The sequence below is a fragment of the Odontesthes bonariensis genome, chromosome 4 (assembly GCF_027942865.1).
Source record: "Odontesthes bonariensis isolate fOdoBon6 chromosome 4, fOdoBon6.hap1, whole genome shotgun sequence".
Lineage (NCBI taxonomy): Eukaryota > Metazoa > Chordata > Actinopteri > Atheriniformes > Atherinopsidae > Odontesthes > Odontesthes bonariensis.
Window position 1 is genome coordinate 5,113,614 of NC_134509.1, and position 20,818 is coordinate 5,134,431.

Below are 20,818 nucleotides of genomic sequence, written 5' to 3' on the forward strand. Positions count from 1 at the left end.
GTAAATTCCTAAATTGTTTCCATTTGTTGGTCAGCTTCATACAAAACAGCCGCATGATGAAAAGGAACAATACTTGTTGGGACCACTTACTGCATTTCAAACAGCCCGTATCAATGAGATGCCGGTGTTTTAAGAGATTCGTCATATAGACTCTTATAGAGCTTTCAAGACTTCTTATTGTTTACTGTCATTGCCTGTAAACCCTGACAGACTCCATGATGACTCCGAACCCTTTGGGGTCCTGGTTTTGGGTTATTGTTTGCTGGTGTTTTGGTCATGTTTCCTTCATGTTTCAGTTTTTTGTAGACATCCCCCCAGATACCAATCTGAATAGATCTGGGGTCCGTTCACAAAGCAGGTTCAACAAACTCTGAGTCTGTTCCTGAACTCTGAGTTGATCTACTCTGAGATAGAAAACTCTGAGTTTTCGGTTCCAGAAACGCTGATTTGAGTGAGTTTAATCAACTCTGAGTAGGTTCACCTTGAGTTTTGCGTGTGCGCCACAACTTTAAAAAGCCAGCATCAATGGAGCCCCGATTCGACGAGTCACCATGGCAACGGGGAAGAGGAGGGGCTACGTTTGTCACCAACCTCGAATTGGAAATCTTAATGCGCTCATACGGCGAGTTTCAATACGTTTTTAGAAATAAGTGCAACACCGCTGCAGCAGCAAAAGCGTAAGTTTAAATGTAGTCCTTTGCAATCACAATAATAGTACAGGGAAAACTGCTTGAATGGTAGCCCATTCATTTATTTAATTTAGGTGCATTCCTGCGGGGGAGAAGCGCACTTGGCAGCAGCTTAAGATGAAATATAAAAACATTGTTCAAACAGGTGAGACCTCGGCATGGAGGTACCTCATTTTGATCATGTTTTACACTGTAAAATAAATATCATGTGGCTATTTCACTGTGCAGTTGTTTTATCCCCAACATAATGCTGTTTTCACACACATAAATGTCTTCTCATCTATACCATGTTCTGTTAAATAATTCATCCTATTTACACTAACACAGACTTCTACTGAGCCAACAGAAAGAAGGCAGATGCCCGTAAAACGGGTGGTGCCCAGCACCGCCACCTCTGACGGGAGGGCAGTGGCTGAGGGAATCCACCCCCAAGACACAAGTGCCTTTATAAAATATAATAGGCCTATATATATATCTTTTTTAAGCCTATTCATACAAATATTTGTTTGTCTTTTATGTCTTTTTTTCTTTTGTCCCAACACAATTCTGCTGGTGCCGCTCAAAAAGATAATTGTCTGTAAATGCAAAAATCATCTCCCGACGAATATTTAATTCTCTGCGCAATAATGCTGCACCTTCATCCACGGGATCGTTGTCAAAAGGACATGCCATGTTGGTGAAAAAAGTCGCCTCCTACTGTGCCTAATGGACTTCTAGAAGTAGAAGAACTCGCTCTGCTGACTGAATGAATGAGGAAATCAAATGCCGTGTGGCTGAAAGAGGGCGGAGACAGAAAGAAACTCAAGGTTTCTTGAATAAAACCTGGTCCCGACCAGGTTAGGTTCAGAGAGTCTGTTACTCCGGTAACTGACCGTGAGGTTAAGTTACCTCCCTTTGTGAAACGGAAAACTCAGAGTTTCCCTCATTTCAGGGTTAATAAACTCAGAGTTTTCACTAAACCTGCTTCGTGAAACGGACCTCAGATGGCGTCCATTGGAAGCAACAACAATCCACAAAGACCACACCATCATGGTTAGGTGTAAAATTTTTACTACATAACCGTCACAGACATGGAAGCTATTTTGTCTCTGGTTAGCTTTTGGAAACAGCATCCCTTGGCTGGAGTTAGAAATCTTAACTTCTAGAATTAGTGAACAATCAAAACCCAATGGTTCGGAAAAATATTCTTTGGACAATGTGACTACCGGACGCCATTTTCACTCATGACAAGAAGTTGCTTTCATGACTGCTAGCTGTGGCATATTGTTTTTACTTAATCATTGGCCATATCGTCTTGCATGATCAAAAGCCTGGACTTGTTTTGGGGAGGAGGATAGTATCATTAGACATTCCTCATGTGCCTGGTTATTTGGAATTCTTGGATTGATCTTGTGTTTTTGCCTTTGCCTGCTATGCCGACTTGGTTTTGGGATTTTTATCTGGCTTGCGCTGCATCTGGGTCCCCCACTTTAGTAACGCTCTCATTGGTGGCAAACAGGCCCGGAGTGGCTAATCGGGAAGACCGGGATAATTCCCGGTGGGCCGGTGTGATGTTGGGGCCGCAAGGGCCGGTGTTCAGGCATGGCAGTGGGTTGATTACGTGTGCTGCTACCGCTGTCCCAGGGCTGCCTTCTCCTTCTCCTTTTTTATTTTTTTTATTTGCAGAAGCACCCTGACGTAGCACGTCAGTTCACTCGGTCAGTGGTGTTTGAAAGATGGAAAGTAGAAAGATCAAGGGAGAAGGCTAGAATTAAAAAGAGGAAAGCTCTGGAAACAGATTATGCAAAAATGGGCAACTTTTTCACAAAAACGAGCTTGCGGTTTGTAACGTCAAATGAGGACGCTGAAACGGGTGAGGCAATATGTTGAACTCTGCCTGCAAACCACCGTTCAAGTTCAGTAATGATCAAGTCAATGAATTATTATATAACGTTATATGGTTTAAATAATAGTATGATGCGACGGCACATAACTGGGAAACTTTGTCTTGTTGCCCCTCAAGAGTCAGAAGCTAGATGCAGCACCAATCACCAGCCATGAGCCCACAAGTCCAGAGAGGGCAGGTAGGATTACTCATTGAGTGAATATTATTAGAATTAATATAATAAAAAGTATGGTGTAGATCTGCTCTATATGAAAAGTGCCCTGAGATAATAGATGGTTCAGCACTACATTAGTGAAACTGACCTGAATTGATCACGAGGCTCTGTAAAAAGGGGAGATTTGTGCTGAGAATTATGACCATTTTTAATATTTTAGAGAAAGACGCTAAATCACAAGGCTTTACAGAACAGTGCGATATTGTAGACTTAACATGTAAGGTTATAATTAAATGATTTTGATTACAGGTCGTCATCTAAAGTGGGCATGAAACTCCAGGGCTGGAAATGAGTCCCACTCCGGCCCTGGTGGCAAAGCATCTGTTGCTTTTTTTCTTGCTAAAAATGTTATCTTTGCTTGTGGCTTTATGTTGTTTGGTGAGACATGTTTCCAGTGTCTAAAACATCTGCACCGTATTGTTAGTAGAACCATTATGGTTCTAATGACACACTTTACAGTCATCATTTAATAGTGATGGTGGTCTAATAATTTACATACACAGAGTGTGTTGTGTTTATGCTGAAGCACTTTGAATCCCACCCAGTTTTTATTATATATTTGTACACACTGATTAAAGTTAAGCTGTTTCACTGTTAAGCTTGAGCTGTCCAAACAGTTTTAATGACTTTGAGGATTAGAATCATTAGAATTTCAGACTCTTCTTACAGGAAATTATAGCAACTGGGAAGTAATTCTTTCAAATCCTCAGTGAATTATCCCCCGTGCCTCAAAGGAACAGCATGCAAATGCTAAATTCAGAATTATGGGTTTTATTGCATATAATTAATTTCACATGTGTTTAAATGATAACCAGGGTGAAAATCTTTTTTGTTTTAAAACAAGGCATGGAACGGAATTATTAAAGGCCTTCTTGCCCAACGTTGAACCTACAGACACAGTCATCTTCTGCACGTCCGGCTAGGTGCTGCATAATTGCTGCAATCCACCGAGAAATTAGCAACAAGTTATTTTTCACAGCGGATTAAACATAGCCATGTCCAAACGTTGCTCTGCTGAGTAATCCTGATTAGCTAACGCAGCATGAACACCTCCAGCTGCTTCTGCTGGCAAATGTATCCCACAACTATGACCATGAAACATGCATAATGAGCTTAAGACCAACTAAGAAGAGTTAGCAAGAAAGTTTTCTTGGGGACTGCTGCCTGTATTTCGTTGCCTCATTATATGTCTCCTTCTGTCTGTGAGTGCAGGAGTGTGTCCTGAGTCTGTACCTTCACAGGTTGTAACTGTGGAGCTAATGATTAAAGGCTTCTTAAAATTGCTGCAAAGAACTCTCTTATCCCACTCTTCCCCTCTTAGTCATGCCACAAAGCATTAGTGATGAAGCTCCGGGAGAGGAGCAAACACAGGCATCTGCACACAGTATAAGCACACGGTGCCTTAATCATTAAATATTGTGATACCAGAAAACACCATCTCTGAAGTAACAGAAAAACTCTTAGTGGATCATTAATTCTGACCTGCATTAAGTAATTTTACTGGTACAAAAACAGTAATGACATGACATGAAAATTTAAGTTCATTTTGTGAGTCATCAACAAGCAGTTACTTACTTACAAATCCTTTCTTTTGGAGTCATGTTTGTTACCCACGTTTAGAATTTTCTGCATTAACCACCCGCCCCCCCCAGGGAGCTATTCGGCTCTTTAGCTGCTAATTACTTTAATAAATCTCTGTAAATAAGAGGGAACCTGCTCATTCAAGTGATAGATTTCAGTAGCTTCATCACTACAGGCTTAATGCACGGATTTCACCCTAACATTTTTTAAGTTTTACGACAGACACTTAACTTACTCAAAATAGCCTATATATCGATCTGTATTCTAACTTTATTGACTGAGTTATTCTAACTAGTCTCCCAGTCTCCTAACATGTACAAAATGAGCGCAAAATGCTTAACAGTGATGTTTATGCAGCTGAGTCAAGCTCCAGTGAGACTCCAGCTGGCGTGAAAAATCGCCTGATTTAATAAACCTGCTCTATTAACTTCTGCTTCATAAAAAAAAAGAAAGATAAGTGAAATTGAATTAGAGTTTGGGTGGCAGATGGCAAGAGTGAGAATACATGATGCTAATACTACTCAGTCTCTTGGCTTGGTGGTGATGGTGTTGCTTATAGAGTGTATCACACAAACATTGGAAACTATGCAAAAATGAACAGAAGGAGTTCAATTAAACGAAATATGAGAAATATGAGACAGGAGCTTCAGAGATGATTAACTGTGGACTGAATTCCACAAAACTGGCTTCCAGGCATAAATCTAAAGCTCGAAGTGGGAGAGTAAGGGTGCTTATTAAAATCTGGCAACTTGATTATGATCCATTGAGAGTTCATTGAAAAATATTAAAACCGACTATGGAAAAAAACAGATTTGGTATAACTGTGTATGTATGTAAATGTATGCTTCCGAGTGTGCCGATGGATTTTTGAATTTTGTTTGATTTTGTTTGTGTACGTGCGTTTGTGTCATGCTGACATGCAACACGCGGAACTCCAAGTTAGGCTACGTTCAGACAGCACACTGAAGTGACCCAAATCCGATTTTTTTGGCCCTATGCGACATGTATCTGATCTTTTCATGACAGTCTGAACAGCACAGATCGGATTTTTTCAAATCCGATCCAGGCCACTTGGATATGTGGTCCTAATTCCGATACGTATCTGATCTTTTGCCATGCGACTGCAGTCTGAACGGCCAGGGCGCATTTATCCGACCTACGCGTCATCATTATGTGTGCACCTGTTGCCAGCCAGTACAGTCCAACCGCAACGCGTTTGCTCACCGATATGGACCATCGGAGGTGTGTGTCTTGTCGTGATAGCGCTCAAGAAATGCGCTCACAGAGATAAATGAAAGACCTCCTTGTCCGCATCTGAAAAGCCGCTCACATCACAGTCCCACCACTCCTGGCTACGACGACGCACCCAAACGTGTCTTTGGATAGACGATGCCACTGCCCCACAAAAGCCCAGGGCCAAAAGCCTAGCTCTTTTTCTTTTTAATATCCTCTTTAAAATTTTGCCGTGATTAATGTGCTGGCTCCGGCTGGACAACAACTTTAAAATCGCAATATAGGCATTCCTACTCTTACCATCCATGTTTACTATCGCAAACACTGGGCACGCTCGCTGCGTATGACGTCATCGTACGCTCTTCTGCGCATGCGGGATAGTATGGGGCGTTAAAGGATAAGACCGGTTTTTTGACATTGGGCCCTTGATTTCACATTATAACATGATGTTCTACTCACCCCTGCTTGTTGTTGAACATTTGGAGCTGTTCCGAAGATATTCGCGAGGCGTCTGGCTGCTCTCTTGAGATATTCGGCCATGAAACGGTTTCCTATGGGCAAGCTTATACAGGCACAAACTATGCTGTTTATAATTTATTAATTACTGTACACTAGCACTGATAACGTGGAGGTGCGTCGCTTACTTAAAAAAATCTGGGTTACTAATTTTGAATTTTAGCCGAATGAATAAATAGGCAGCAGGTCTGTGGGCTGTCTGTGGTAGTAGCACGACGAGGACGTCAGTAACACCCACTTTACGACAAAAAAAATCAAAATTACAGTAACCCGGATTTTTTTAAGTAAGCGACGCACCTCCACCTTATCAGTGCTAATGTAGAGTAATTAATAAATTATAAACAGCATAGTTTGTGCCTGTATAAGCTTGCCCATAGGAAACCGTTTCATGGCCGAATATCTCAAGAGAGCAGCCAGACGCCTCTCGAATATCTTCGAAACAGCTCCAAATGTTCAACAACAAGCAGGGGTGAGTAGAACATCATGTTATAATGTGAAATCAAGGGCCCAATGTCAAAAAACCGGTCTTATCCTTTAAGCCGTTCACACAGCAGGCCACATACAGGTCGCATTTAATTGCAATGTGAACGACCTCACAAAAAAATCGGATTTGAGAGTCAAGGCCTGCAGTCTGAACATAGCCTTAGAGTCCTGTGTCTGAGTTTTTCAGCACAAATGCTGAATCACTCACGGGCGAGTTCAGTGATTCTAAAAAAAAGATTTACAGCCACTCTTTGCCGTCTAATTCATATCAGACTTGGATGCACAGACCCATCAAACACCTTGTGACAGAAACATGGGTACGATCCCGTCTCAATCTCACCCCTTGTGTGCTCACATCAATGTTCATGCCCCATTCATCTCATCAAAATTTCCTGCCATAAAAAAAATGGTAATTTTACAATATCCCTCCTGTTCCAAAAGTTGTGTGACTTTAATAATAGTGAAAAGCTGAGGGAAAGGAACTCTGGTGGCTTTTGTGTGCTACTGCTAGGAGTTTTTTATGTCATATGAAAGTCTGTCTAAGTAACATCTTTGGAAAGTCCTTGGTGGGATACATGAAAGCAGGAAATCTGAAGTGCCTGTCGAGTATGTGGTACCACTCCAGCACTCCGCTCTACTCCACTCATTACTAACAGGCTAACGACAGATGAATGCTAATGCTTGTCTCAGCATCTGTTAGCAAAGGACTTCACATTTCTGAGTGTGTGTGACCCCGTTCTCTCATGCACTGTGGCCCTTAAGAAGGTTGCAGAACACAGGTGGCAGCACAAGCTGGCGCTGACAACCAGCAGAGCTCTACCCTTAATTTCACCTTCTCCTCTATCCTTCTTTCAAGGCTCCACTCACTATTTCAACGTCTTTATTTCTACTCACGTCTCTCCTTCTTGTTGTGTATTCTTGCCCCCCCCCCCTTCCCTCCTGCTTTTCCTTATCGCCACCCCACTCTGCCTCCCCGCTTCACGTTCTGCATCACATTAGTCTCCGACACTGTCTGCACTTCATCACTCTGAGGTCAATTAACCCTCATGAGGGCAGACACAGGGAGAGGGCAAGTTAACAGTTTGGCATATGTTGACAAACACACTAAATGTGCATACTCAATGCACACCGAGGAGCACAGATGCACACAAAGTCACTTGCTGAGATACAGAAACTAACAGCATTCTGGCAGTCAATCCACTGCACAATATTAACAGGATGAGGTCAGCGTCTTTGAATCTATAACCTTAAAAACCTTTCCATGATGGCATAACTCAGATGAATATGTCCCCTTTCATCTGTAGAAAAAGGACAACAGCAATTTTTCTGCACGAGAAGTGCTCAGCTTAGTAATACTTGCGAAATGGGTTGAAAGTTCAGATAAAATAAAATGGCAAAAGTTGAAATAAAATGAAATAAGAATAGTTGGATGTCTTGCTATAATCTTCCACATATTCTCTGTAACTGCTGCCTCATGTAAGTAAGTAAGATACGACACCATATCCTTTGTCTGAACTTTTGTCACTCACATTCACTCACATTCATGGCATTTTTACAGGCTACAATAGCCAACAAGAGGTTTAAAAGCTATTTGTCTGATAGAAGGCAATTTGTTTCCTGGAGCAATACCTCATCTGACTTTAAGTTGCTTTCATGTGGTTTGCCCCAAGGATCAATTTTGGGCCCTGTACTGTTTCTGATTTATGTAAATGAACTATACATGTCATGTCAACTAAAGCATATTTTATTTTGTTTGCAGATGACTCCAACATTTTTTTATCTGGTAAGAATGGACCTAAATTAATATCAGAAATGAACACAGAATTGCGGAAAGTTGACTTATGGATTAAGGCAAACAAATTGTGACTTAATATAAAGAAAAAGCTTGTATATGTTATTTACTCCGAGAAGTCAACAATCAACAAACTCTCTTCCTAATGTATATGTTGACAATAACATCTTGGAAAGGGTCACAGAAGCAAAAAGGTATTTTAATTGATGAAAATCTCACTTGGAAAAATCATATCCTGTCTATTTCAAATAAGATTACAAAGGATATTGGAGTAATCAGGAGAATACGTCATCTATTGTCTGGTAAAATCTTCATCAATTTATATTATGCTATGATCTATCCTTTCATTTCTTACTGTAATTTTATTTGGGCAAGTACTTTCCAGAGTTCCCTCAACTGTATTCTCACCTTACAAAAACGATTCATCAAAATGATAACATTTTCTAACAGATTCACTAGATCTTTACCCCTGTTTCAATCCCTGAGTATTCTTCCTATTTTTGCTGTAAATACTCTTCAAATATGTATTTTTGTTTATCAATCCATTCACAAGTTAATTCCTATTTGTTTCCAATCTGTATTTCAGTTAAATTCCCAGATTCATAATTTCAGCACTATGTCAGCAAATAATCTCCATCCCACTTTTTTCATGTCTACTTTATCTCAGTTCCCAATTAGATTTAGAGGGCCGCACTTTTGGAATTCATTACCAAGTCACCTTAGAAATTGTACAAGCATAAAATCATTTAAGAAACAAATAATTCACTTTCTATTGGTCCAGTTGAGCAATGCATAACCCACATATTTTCTTTATATCACCACACTGTATTGCTCTTCTCTCTCTCTCTCTCTCTTTCCTAATTGCTTTATGATGTTCTTCACATTACTGTAAATTAAATTTATGTAGAATGTTTATCTTTGGAGGACCACTTGACAAGCCCTTAGGTTTTTTTTTTTGGTTTCTCCTGCACATTTGCTTTATCTGCTGCATACTTTGTATGTTTTTTGTTGTTGTTCTATTTTTTTAATATGTTCTTTTTATATGTCTTTCATGTGCTCAGAAAAAAAAAAAAAAAAGAACTGGAAGTAACTGTCTTGGAGGCATCAAATAGCCAAGAATTTCCCAACACAACAATGTTGGGAACACACACATACCTCTCCTTTTCCTGTCTTTGTTGGCATTTTCACTCAGTGGCTGCCTCTTACGGGCACAAAAACAGATATTCGTTCAGCTGCTGCTGTAATTCACAGAATCACAGATGCGCAACAAAGGTTGAGCGGGGAGGGCTTGTGTCTGTGACTGACAGTTAAAGGGGACATATCATGAAAAAAATAAAAAATTCTGTGACTGAGAGCATATCTTTGGGTGCCTGAAGTGATCACCATCTCCAAACCTCTGATGCAATTAAACCCTGTCACTTAGTTAGTCGGTCTGTAAATATTTCATTCAGCTCCACAGGCTGAATGAGTGTGTCTCCGGTCCAGCTCAGAATAAGATTATCCAGCCTCCACATCTTTATCTACTTCCAACTTCAAATGCATTTGCTGCACCTGGGAAATGGAAACTCTTTACGGAATGCAGCATTGGTATGTAGCATCAAAACCCGGCATTACAGAAACATATTTGTAAAACTCATGCACGTTAGCCGTCCTTAACATCTCCTTTAAAAAGAATCATTGTGCTTTGTCTCTCATTTTCCTCGTACTCCTGACGTTTTCTCCCTTTATGCTTTGCCTCTCTGCTTCCCTAATTTATTCTTTCTCCGAGTAAACATTCACTTTGCTTACAATCAAAGGGAAAGCCAAACAGGGAGAACTAAATCAACACAGCCCCACTGCATAAGCGAAGAATGCACACTGAAGCAGAATGTTAAAGTTTCCATTTGAAGCAAGGAATTGCATCAAAGACAGAGGTGAGGCAAGCACAGGGCCATCGCTAATTCACATCAGACAAGGTTTTCTTTCCAGGGTCAAAGTTAATTAAAATCAAACAGTGGTTCCCTTCATCGTGTTAAAGGGAGTTAGCTTTTTAAAGCCTGAATGAAAGTCAATCTTTCTGTAAAAGCAAAAGGGGGGAGGGGCACACCATCAAAATAAATTTTTCTTGCACAGACATTGAGAAAAAATTTGTTTTGCCACGTGGCTTTTTAATGCCATAATACCCAAATAGCAGTCAAGCATGAACACAGATCTACAAAGACAGGCTGAAAAAAACAACAACTCTTAATTCCCTTCCATTTCTAATTATTGTGATAAATAGCTTTTGACAGCAAAAGCTAACTCTTACAAATACCAGGACATCTGCTGTTGTGATAGCAGCAGCAGCACTTTGTAAGACATATAGGCGGTTCAAGCAGCTTCGGAGCCAAGATAGAGGATAACAAATTCTTTCAGTGCAGTACCAGAAAGGGGAACATCAATCACAGTGACAGAGGACTATTTCCACCCTTGTTAACTTATTTTAAGAAGAGGGCAGAGAGACATATTTTGGAGAGATGAGACAGAATGTGGGCTGGGCTCAATCATGCCTTCTTACGTCCGCACATACGTTTTTCTTTAATTTCTGAACTAAACGATAATGCGTTGATTCAGAAATCGATGAGTATTGCAAAAGGATTATTAAAAAAAATAACAAATATACTTAAGATACTTGACATTATAACCACATCATACTTTCACTGATTTTTGGAAAAAGTACACAGTATTGCACCTTTATTTGTACATTTTGAACCAGTTATTAAGTAAATGGCCAGCATCCACAGTCACATGGTCTCCAATGGTTAGTTTCTTGCTCATTTCAGCAGTACATCACTCCTTTCTCTCCTTTCATCAATCCTCTCCTAATACATACTCTACAGGACTATCCATCTAGCCTGGGCGAAAGCCGACTGTTGACTCCGTCAAACAGTCTGGAAAAACCCAAGAGGAATCCATTCCCATGGAGGGTGGGACCTTACTCAGCAACTTAAATTCATTGGAGTTCCCTTAACCAATCAGTAATGTTTAGAAATGACGTAGGTTATGCTACGTCATGCTTGCTCGCGAATCACGCTTCCCACATCCGCTTTCATTATACCGGTACCATTTGATAAATCAAACTTTTCCCAAAGCCAGTTGGAAGGAGAGCTACGACATTCTTGCCACTAACAAAATTGACGAGGCATTCCTCTTGCTCTTCATGGATAGCTTCTAGCGTCTCTTCTTCCGTCGCCATGTTTATTTCCGCTGCGGTTGAACTACAATTACATGGACTACAATGGACTCTGCGGGTGAGTTCTGCATCACCACTCTCAACTGTTTGCTGATTGGCGAAACACTGAGCGAACCGAGGTAGGGTGGTTTGGGCCAGACTATGTGCGGAGCCAAAATCTTTGGGCGGATGTACGTAGGATGGCGTCGCCAGGCTACTATCCATCCCCCTCTTGTACCTTCTTTTCCATCTCATTCTTCTCCCTCTGGCTCTGGAAAATGCTTGGCATCATGTCATAATCCCAGTCATTCAATGTCATCTTATCTTCGATGTTTACCCACTTTTGTTTCTTTTCTCTTATTCATTTATCTACAACTATTTCTTGCTCTCATTGGAGTATTTTGCAAACACAGAGAAACTGATAGACAGAGGCTACCAGCAGAAAGAAGAGGAGTCCCTGTAGCATGGAATGCTACAGTCAAAATCTAGCTTACAATAACATAGCTGTGGGAACGGACTTTGAATTCATGTGTAGAGACAGTTGCAGAAAAAGGACAGAAGTAAAATACAGACTCTAATGATGAACAACCTATCAATACCCACTGCAATCATATTTTTCCCACCAGATATTATTCAAATGAGAACTTTCAGTATGCAACTGAAAAAGTCTTTTGATGCCAAACTACTTGAGGGAAAAATTGTTTTCAGAACCTTTTTTCTTGAATTATCAAGCTGGTGACTCTTCCACACACTTGCTCTTGCAAGATGGAATGACAAAAAAAAAACTGGAATTAACTGTAGTGTATTACATGCTGCACGTTGTTTGCATGTTTGCAGTTATGTTGTGATATAAGTCCTCCCTCTTGTTCCATTGCTCTCGCTACTTTTTTGTATTCTAACTATCCTCTCTTTTTGGAAAATGTGATACAGAAATTAAATACGATTAAAGGGACACTATGTAATAAATTAAGTCATTTATTAGCTCAAATCAACATATTCATTCATAAGTTAGTCCTCATTGGTGTAAAATGATCTCTGTCAAAAATCTCACTTATCCTCCTGAGTGAAGAATAACTTGTCTGTATCTACATAGAGCAGGTAAGCTCTATGGAGGCTGCCATGTCCTTCCGCTCTATGAAAAATGACGAAGTGCCGAGAGGGACATAAAGCACTTCGAATCGCGATTTCCCCACCAGGCCTACAAGCGGAAATGACGTCACAATGACGTCGCCAAATGGCTTATTAAAGCCGCTAATGCTAAATAGATTTTATTCCTTGGCACATATGTCTTTGTGTTCATTAGCTTTCTTTTTGTAAGTGCATCATCATCTTCTTCTTTTTATTATTATTCCTATGCTCCCCCTGGATATCTTCTTTTTGGCGTTATGCTCACATTTGTAAACTGTTATTTTGTTGATTTACTAATAAAGTTTAAAAAAAAAAAAAAATGCTAAATAGATTTTATCTCGTAAATGATCCCACTAATAATGCATTGATTGTTACCAAACTTCTGCCGTAGTACACATAGGCTCTTAACTCACAAAACGAGGCATTAGAAAGTTTGTAAGTTTACCGGGAGTTTATTTACCGCTGCTAATGCTCCTATTGCTAACGCAGGCTAATGCTAACGCTGCGTCGACGTCACTTCCGGTAACTCCCGGAATATGACTAATTGCATTGCTTGCACACCAAAGGAGATGTTATGTTATCTGACATGTTATCTGTCATCTGTATTCATAGTGTTGTTGTATGTGTGTTATATAATCCTTTGTACTGTGTGTCTTGATTTCTTTTTGTTTGTATGGACCTTGAGTCTGAAGCTATAGCTTCTTGAATCTTGACACATACCGCTTGCCGTAGTTCAAGAAGTTGCAGCGCACATTTGAAAACGTGAGGCGCTAGAGAGCAAATTCATTCAACTTTGCAAAATAAAATTGCACCACTAGATGGGGGAAGAAATTACATAGTGTCCCTTTAATCAAAACAATAGATACTTACGTTATTTCAGTCTTATACAGCAAACTCTATTAGTAATTCCAATTTCATAATATATCTCACCTTCTTCTGGTCCCTCCATTGTTGACCCAGTTTATCACCCAGGCGGTTGGCAGCTGTTGCCCACTGTTTTGTGAGGCGGCGGATTCGGCGCTTCATGAAGCTGAGGGACTCTTTTCCACCTCCGATCTGGTCCAGCAGTACAGAAAGGTCTGTGCGGAAGGCAGCCTGAGAGGGTGATGAAAAGAAAGTAAACTGTAAAGTAGTAGCAGAAAATAGAGGCACCTTGGAATCCAGGTAATTTTGTTGTTAAATCTGGAGTTTTAAAAAAATAAAATACATCTTATATTTTGTCCTCTCAGTTGTGTATTCTATGTAAACAGAAATGAGTACAAATTTGTTTTTAAAATGCTAAAGAAAAGTTAATTCTGTAATTTGTCAATTTATTTGAACCTTTATTCAACAAACACAAGGGCAAAGAAATCATTTCCACTCTATGTGTTGAAAATTTGATGGCAGGAACACAAAAAAAGATAAAGAACTGAGAGCAAAGGAAGATTGAGGAGTTTATACAATACAGATGTAACACCGTCCAGGAATTATTGGATTACTTGATGACAGGTGAGGGTGTCAGGATTGGTTATAAAAGGAACATCCACCAAATGATTTGTCTTTCCAAGCAAGAACAGGTCATGGCCCCGCAGTTTGTACCAAATTTTATCCGGCGATCAACAATAAGTCCGAATGCAAGATTGTAAAGAACGTTGGTCTTTCACCACCATACCTAGGAAAACCATTTTCACTCTGCTACACGGTCTGCTCCAGCATCCATAAACATGACCTGAAGCTGTATTACACAGGGAAGAGCCATGACTCTGTGCAGAAACACCACTAGGTCAGGAGCTCATTTCAGATGGACAGAAAGACAGGGATTATGTGTTCTTTGGTCAGATAAAGCCACATTTCAGCTTGAGTTCGGGGAAAAAAAAGAAAAGACAAAATTGACTTCTGGTTTGACATTTCAAAGGTAATAAAGACTTTCCTGGCTGTTGTAAGCAAAGGGTGCAAAAGCAAGTGCTTAGAATGATACTGAGATGCATCAACAAACGTTCATTTCCAACATTTTGTTCCAAGACCTTCATCTGATAAATAATTTCTATCAAGCAGAAGCCATCTTAAATAGGATGTGTCCAACTTGTCACATTCACTAAATGCACAGGAAGATGCTTTGGACAACTTTGGGCACAACAAACGTGAATGGGACTAATATGAGCCTCTGCTCGTTCAGGCTGCTATTGAAAATAAGAATTTTTGTTCTTAATTGCTTGCCTGGTTAAATAAAGGTAAATAATAATAATAATGATAAAAACTACACAAAGAAAACACATCAATAAGGACAGGAACCAACATAATAAATGTGAGAGCATCAAATTCCAATCTGCAAACTCCGGTTGCATTCTAAATTTTTTGAAGTATTATCACCTTTACTGATTAGGCCTACACTCTTTTTCACAAGATCCAAATTCAGGTAAAAACAAAAGGAAATACCTGCAGCATGTATGCAAGGACACATTAAACCGGACGTACTGTTAAGTGAGCCTTATGAGCTTTGAGTTTATGACCTTATGAGTATACATTTTACTGCTGCTACAAATCTATTAATAAGAATTAACAGCTATTTTATGTATAGCAACTAAAGAGTAATTCATCATCCAGCTCTTTTGTAGCAAATGAGTTTGTTTTTTTCCTGATTTATTTTCTGCTGTCTTGGATTTGTTCATCCTTTTCCTACCTACCTGTTTCCACATATAGATGTGCAGAGTACCTCCATTGTTTTACATGTGTGAGGGCACTATTGATGGAATGTAGGAGACTGCCATAAAAGCAATGTCTCCCAGGAGGAAAGTGATTATTTCAGCAGGATAATGCCAGACCTCATTCTGACGACCTACAACAGCGTGGCTTCACAGACAGAGTGCGTGTGCCAGACTGTCCTGCCTGCAGTTTACATCTGTCTCATAATGACAACGTGTGGTGCATTATGGCAAGGAGGATCAGACATCAACAACAATGGACTGTTGAGCAGCTGAAATCTTGTATTCAGCTCTGATTCTACTGAAAAAGTGCAACAATTTTGAGTCAATTTTTCAGTTTTTTTTTCTAGACAATCTTTTAAGTAATTGAACAAACCAATGAATGGTTTCTTTGGCCAAACAAATTAGTAAATGCAGATTTAAGTTTTTACCCTATTTTAGAACATTAAAAAAAAAAAAAAGAGTAAACCATGTGGTAATTTGATGCTTTTGCAGAGAGAGGCAGATGAAGGCGGTTGGTTTCAACAATAAGTTTGAGAGTTATTTCAGGAAAAGTTGTGACCTTGTTCACTTGGCAGTTTTAGTTTCACCTGTCAGGGAAAAATATGGAGAGAACTCTACACGCTATGCCATGCATTTCTAACTAGCACCATAAACAGTCAATACCTCTCCCCTCTGAAAACAACCATGGCTCTGTTTGTGTGAAACACCCAGGGAGAATGTAATCCACAATTCAGCTATTTGGGTCACCGGGTAGGAAGGAGACATCAGTCTTCATCTACACTGACATTCTGCTTTACCTTCGAAAAATTTCCCCTGCCAGCACAGTTATCCAGTTAAAAAGGCGAGATGAAAGCATGTAAGCAAAGATGTAATGAGCACAAAGCCTGTTTTGGAACATTTTAAACATTCATGATCCTTGTGTTCGCAAACTCTGGAAATGGCTGACCAAGCCAATGTAACTGGGAAAAGTGCCACTATATTCCGTGTCTGTATGCAGTACAGACCCAATTCATTCCATGGTGGCACTTTATGCACAGGTTTTTCACAAAGAACACCCTGTTAATCAGTAAAAAAAAAAAGAATGGGCCACATACTATGCCTAACTGTAAATATTAGTATGGATGTCTTGTATGGCCCTGCAAATGGCTCACATTAGGTGTTTGTGTTTTAATTTGTGTGGAAGGATGGTTCTGAAATGCTCTTTGACCTCAAAGTCAATTAAGGGGAGAAAAAAGCAGAGAAGATAACGATGAAGAGGATCAAGCCTGTATTAATTAACAGGGAGCGAACAGGCTCAGATGAAGGTTAACAATTATGTAGTCATGGAGGCAGACTGCTCACCCTCCTATTACTCAACAGCATCTTAAATAGAAAAGGGTTGTTACGCTCCCCTTCTGATTGTTGCTGTGGACATGTGATTGATGACTCTATTAACGACCGCCAGTGTTGCTGTATCTCTCAGCAGAGACACGCTGGTATTTTCCCTGTTTCTTCTTCTTTTGCAGAATTTCAAACATTAGTCTGCTCTGACAGGATAAGTAAATTATGTTTTGTTTCTCTGAATTACTATGTTATTTGATGACTGACCCGCAGTCTGTACCACTTCTTGATATCTCTGTTTTTGTGCTACACTAATTGTCAACTGGGGACTTGAAGCTTTCAATGTCCAATGAGGAGAAAAATCTAAGAAAATGCCACAAGAGGGTGGATTTCACTGTTGCTATTTTGGGTAAAGTTTACCCGTAAAACAGCTTAGACAGTAAAAACTTTTCTTATGTATCCATTTCTCAGTCTCAATATTTAAAAAAATGACATGATTTCAAATTCGATATCCGCTAATAACAACAACAACAACACAACAGCTTTGAACTAACTATCACACGCAATAATACGCGTTCATTAATTGGTCTTAAAGTATTGGTGAAATAAAGACAGATATTTAGAGGCTGTATTGTCTCTGCCCTGTTCTCTCCCGTTATATGGATATACAGGGATCTCGAGTGATCTAAATATTGCCCGAAGGACGCCGACTTTCACCAAACTGTTATCGGTGAGTAGATGAACGCATTTTATACCAGAAATGAGGTCCAGGTTTAAAAAAAACAAAAAAAAACAAAAACCTTCTCCTTTGCTCTTGAGCAGGTTAGCCTTCAAGCATTAGTTGCCATGGTGATAGACCGCAGCTAAGGCCACATTTACACAGAGCCGGGTATTTAGAGAAACAAATATCCCCCCCCCCTCCGTTTTCAATAATAACATAGTGCACACAACATCGTTTTCAAAAAACTTGTCATTTACATCAACCAGCATAAATACGCCGTCAAGCGCCATAATAACTGTGCCAAACCTATTGGCGGCAGTGTAGGGAAAGGAATAAAGCCATGCAAGCCAATCAAAATCCTCAGAATCGACACCAACAAATAACACGAGCGACTTCCTGTACCTTTCAAAACAGCAATGGTGCGAGGTTTGTTTGTGTGGACCGACAGCGAGGTGGACGTTGTTGCAAATGCAATAAGGCCAGAATCGTTTGCACAAACGTAAAAATTAGTAGAACTTTAACATCATCCATGATAATCCTGATCAGTAGCCAAACAAACTGTAAACACAAAGCGCTCGCATGACGGTAAGCATTTTCTGGCGCATAATGTGACGTTTAAGAACCTAAAACGTTGTTTCTCCCAGTTGACACGGCAACACATAACCGGCGTTATCCGAAATCTCCACTTTGGCCGGAGGTTTTAGAAATAATCGTTTTCTGTGATAAAAACGGGGTTTTGGTGTAAATGAGAGGCCAAACTGCAGGAAAATATCTGCGTCTTCCTGTCGTGTAAACGGGGCCTAAATCTTCCTTTATGATACAGTTGAACCAGAGATTTGCTCACTTAGCTACTATTCCTGCTTCATAGTGCAGGCCCCAGATGTTCAACCATGGAAAAACATCACAATTAAGGGGTTATGACAAGAGAGTATCATGAACATGCAGATGTTAGTAACATGCTTTATTTGTGTCCTGAGACACAAACATGGGTTTTCTTTGGTGTAAATTTAAGCATTGGGTTTGTATCCAATACTTCCATATGATTGAAAAGAGCACATGAGGGATACTACAATTAAGTATTTCTTAAATATAATTCGAGTGTTGAAAAGAAACGTATCATGTTAGTGTTCATTTGAATACTGTAGTAGTAAACTTACTGTTGTAAAATTGTACATTTTATTAATGTTCTGCATGTAAGCATCAATGCTAATTGTTGCTCTCACAGCACATGTAAACTGTATTGTTAGCTCCTTCTGTGAGGTGGTGAGTTGAGCAAAAACATTATTGAGTTTATTGATCATTCAGCAGAAGGCTGTTGGCAGCTTTCACCCAATGCAGATGTGACTCTAAATAGAACTTTACTGTTAGCAAGTCTGACATACCCATTGTGGCATTTGTTTGTGTTGTTATATTTGTTTGTGCTGTCCTTACTTGTCTCTTGGGGGGCTTTGCCTGCTTTGTATGCTGGGTGGGGGAGCTGCTGTAGTTCCTCCAGGTCAGTGGGGGGCAGAACCACTCCACTTCACTCAAGTAGATGAGGAAGGAGCAGTCAGAGCCATCAACACCGTAGAAGGCATAGCAAGGGTCTGATGTCCACCGTGCACGCATCCACTGGAGAACATACAGAGTGAAAATCACAAAAATGCACACCGAAAATCATACCAACACACGCGTACAACAACACCCACGTGCTGTTCCGTATAGCTGTAAGGCGATGTCATACTGTGAGTTAGCAAAAAAAGATAATTATTAGTAATCTAAGTATAAAGGTATTTCTGTCCATTCATGCCACTACATTGATTGGGGCATGCTTTATTGTTTAGTGCACCATGCCAGCACCAACAACATGTTTGAGATTTTGAGCTACAGAAGATCATCTACTTACCAGAGCACGTCAATACTGCCAATCAAGAAAACAAAAACAGAAAAAAAAGAAAAAAGAAAAACAAACTCACATCTACTTTTCCAGGACACTCTGGAAAGCGGCTGTCTCTCGGTACTTCACATTGGCTTGATGCCCCATCTCTCGCCACTGAAAGGACAATGAGTGATATTTCATCTTTCTTATTGGTTTTCATTAGCTGGAGTCCTCCCAGCAGAAAGCCTGTAATACACCTGGATCCAAAATGAGCAGAAATGGTGAATATAATGCCTTTCTGGTTTCATTGAGCACTCAAGTTGTTTGAACTCGACAAGGCATTTTCACCCATTCGCGCACAAATTCAGACTGTAAAGAATGCGCAGCCTTACAATCTAAAACATTGTTTTTATCATGACATACACACAAAGTGAGGTCCAATGCCTTGACCAAACACACATCGACATGCAGACTGTGGAAACTATCGACATGCTGAAAGGTGACAATTAGGTGCCCCCTCAGCTTATATACAGTATGTCTGAGTGGAACTCAAGCTGCTTGCCTTTGCTCCAGTCACAATCACTGCTGCTTTATCAGTCAGTGGACTCACTGGTTTCTCTCTCTGATATCAGCTGCCTCAAATGTGAATACTTAGCCTCAAGTGAAGATAACCATTCCAGCTGCAATCGGGCAGTGTAATATTATCTCACAGCTTATTTTGTATCATATCATGCCTTCTTATCTCTTTTTAAATTCATTTGACCTTTTTTCAATATCAATCTACACTAAAAGTTTGATGAAAAGGCTCGAAAACAGAGATTAGCTTCGCACAAATACACAGCTTCTTTCTAAACACCTGAAGACGGAAGACATTTTCCCCTCAACATTATCATTCACAGCGTGTGTTGCTCATAATTCCCCGTGGTTGCCCCCTTACGGCACTGCAACATATCTGCTCTACTGCAGTGCACACGGTCTTGTTGTGGGGACACACTAGTATATGTCTGCTCACTTTAGCTGCGCTGACTGCATTAATTGCTCCACTGACTTAGTTAACTGCTCCTCTGCAGCTGATGTCAGTAGAAGAAGGAAGGAGAGTGTCAGAGGGTGAACTTCATTTTGCTCGTTGTGTTTTTCCGTCTTTCCCCCTCCATCTCCCCCTCTTCCTCTCTCTGGACAAACAACTTTGACTGCTCTCCCATTCTGTCTTTTTCCATTTGCCTAATGAAAAAGAGACATTTCTCTATATAAGTCTTCCCTGGGGCTTCTCTCCTGTGACTGAAAACACACACAGAGATATACACTGTCTGCAAATATGATTACGACAACAACAATTGAAAATGTGGCCTTTTACTTGATAAAGGCTCGACTCCTGTCCCTGCACGTCATTACATAAAAGCATCGTCAATGCTCGAAGGGAAGTAAATCTTATTCCTGTCTTCCAACTCTCAAGCCTCACGGTGAGATAAATTATTAAGAAAAGGTTTGCCATTAGTATGCCAGTTCATTTGTGATATGAAAGAG

General features: G+C 40.1%; 1 protein-coding gene across 1 annotated transcript in view; it reads right to left on the minus strand.

Annotated features, from left to right (window-relative positions):
- The window catches only part of LOC142378287 (alpha-1,6-mannosylglycoprotein 6-beta-N-acetylglucosaminyltransferase B-like), a 143,643-nt gene that overhangs the window by 56,706 nt on the left and 66,119 nt on the right, over positions 1-20,818 (minus strand). Inside the window, exons 5-7 of the mRNA XM_075462606.1 lie at positions 19,392-19,468; positions 18,868-19,047; positions 13,642-13,806 (exon numbers count right to left, since the gene is read on the minus strand). Of these exons, the coding sequence (XP_075318721.1) occupies positions 13,642-13,806; positions 18,868-19,047; positions 19,392-19,468 (422 nt within the window). The remainder of the gene's footprint in view (positions 1-13,641; positions 13,807-18,867; positions 19,048-19,391; positions 19,469-20,818) is intronic.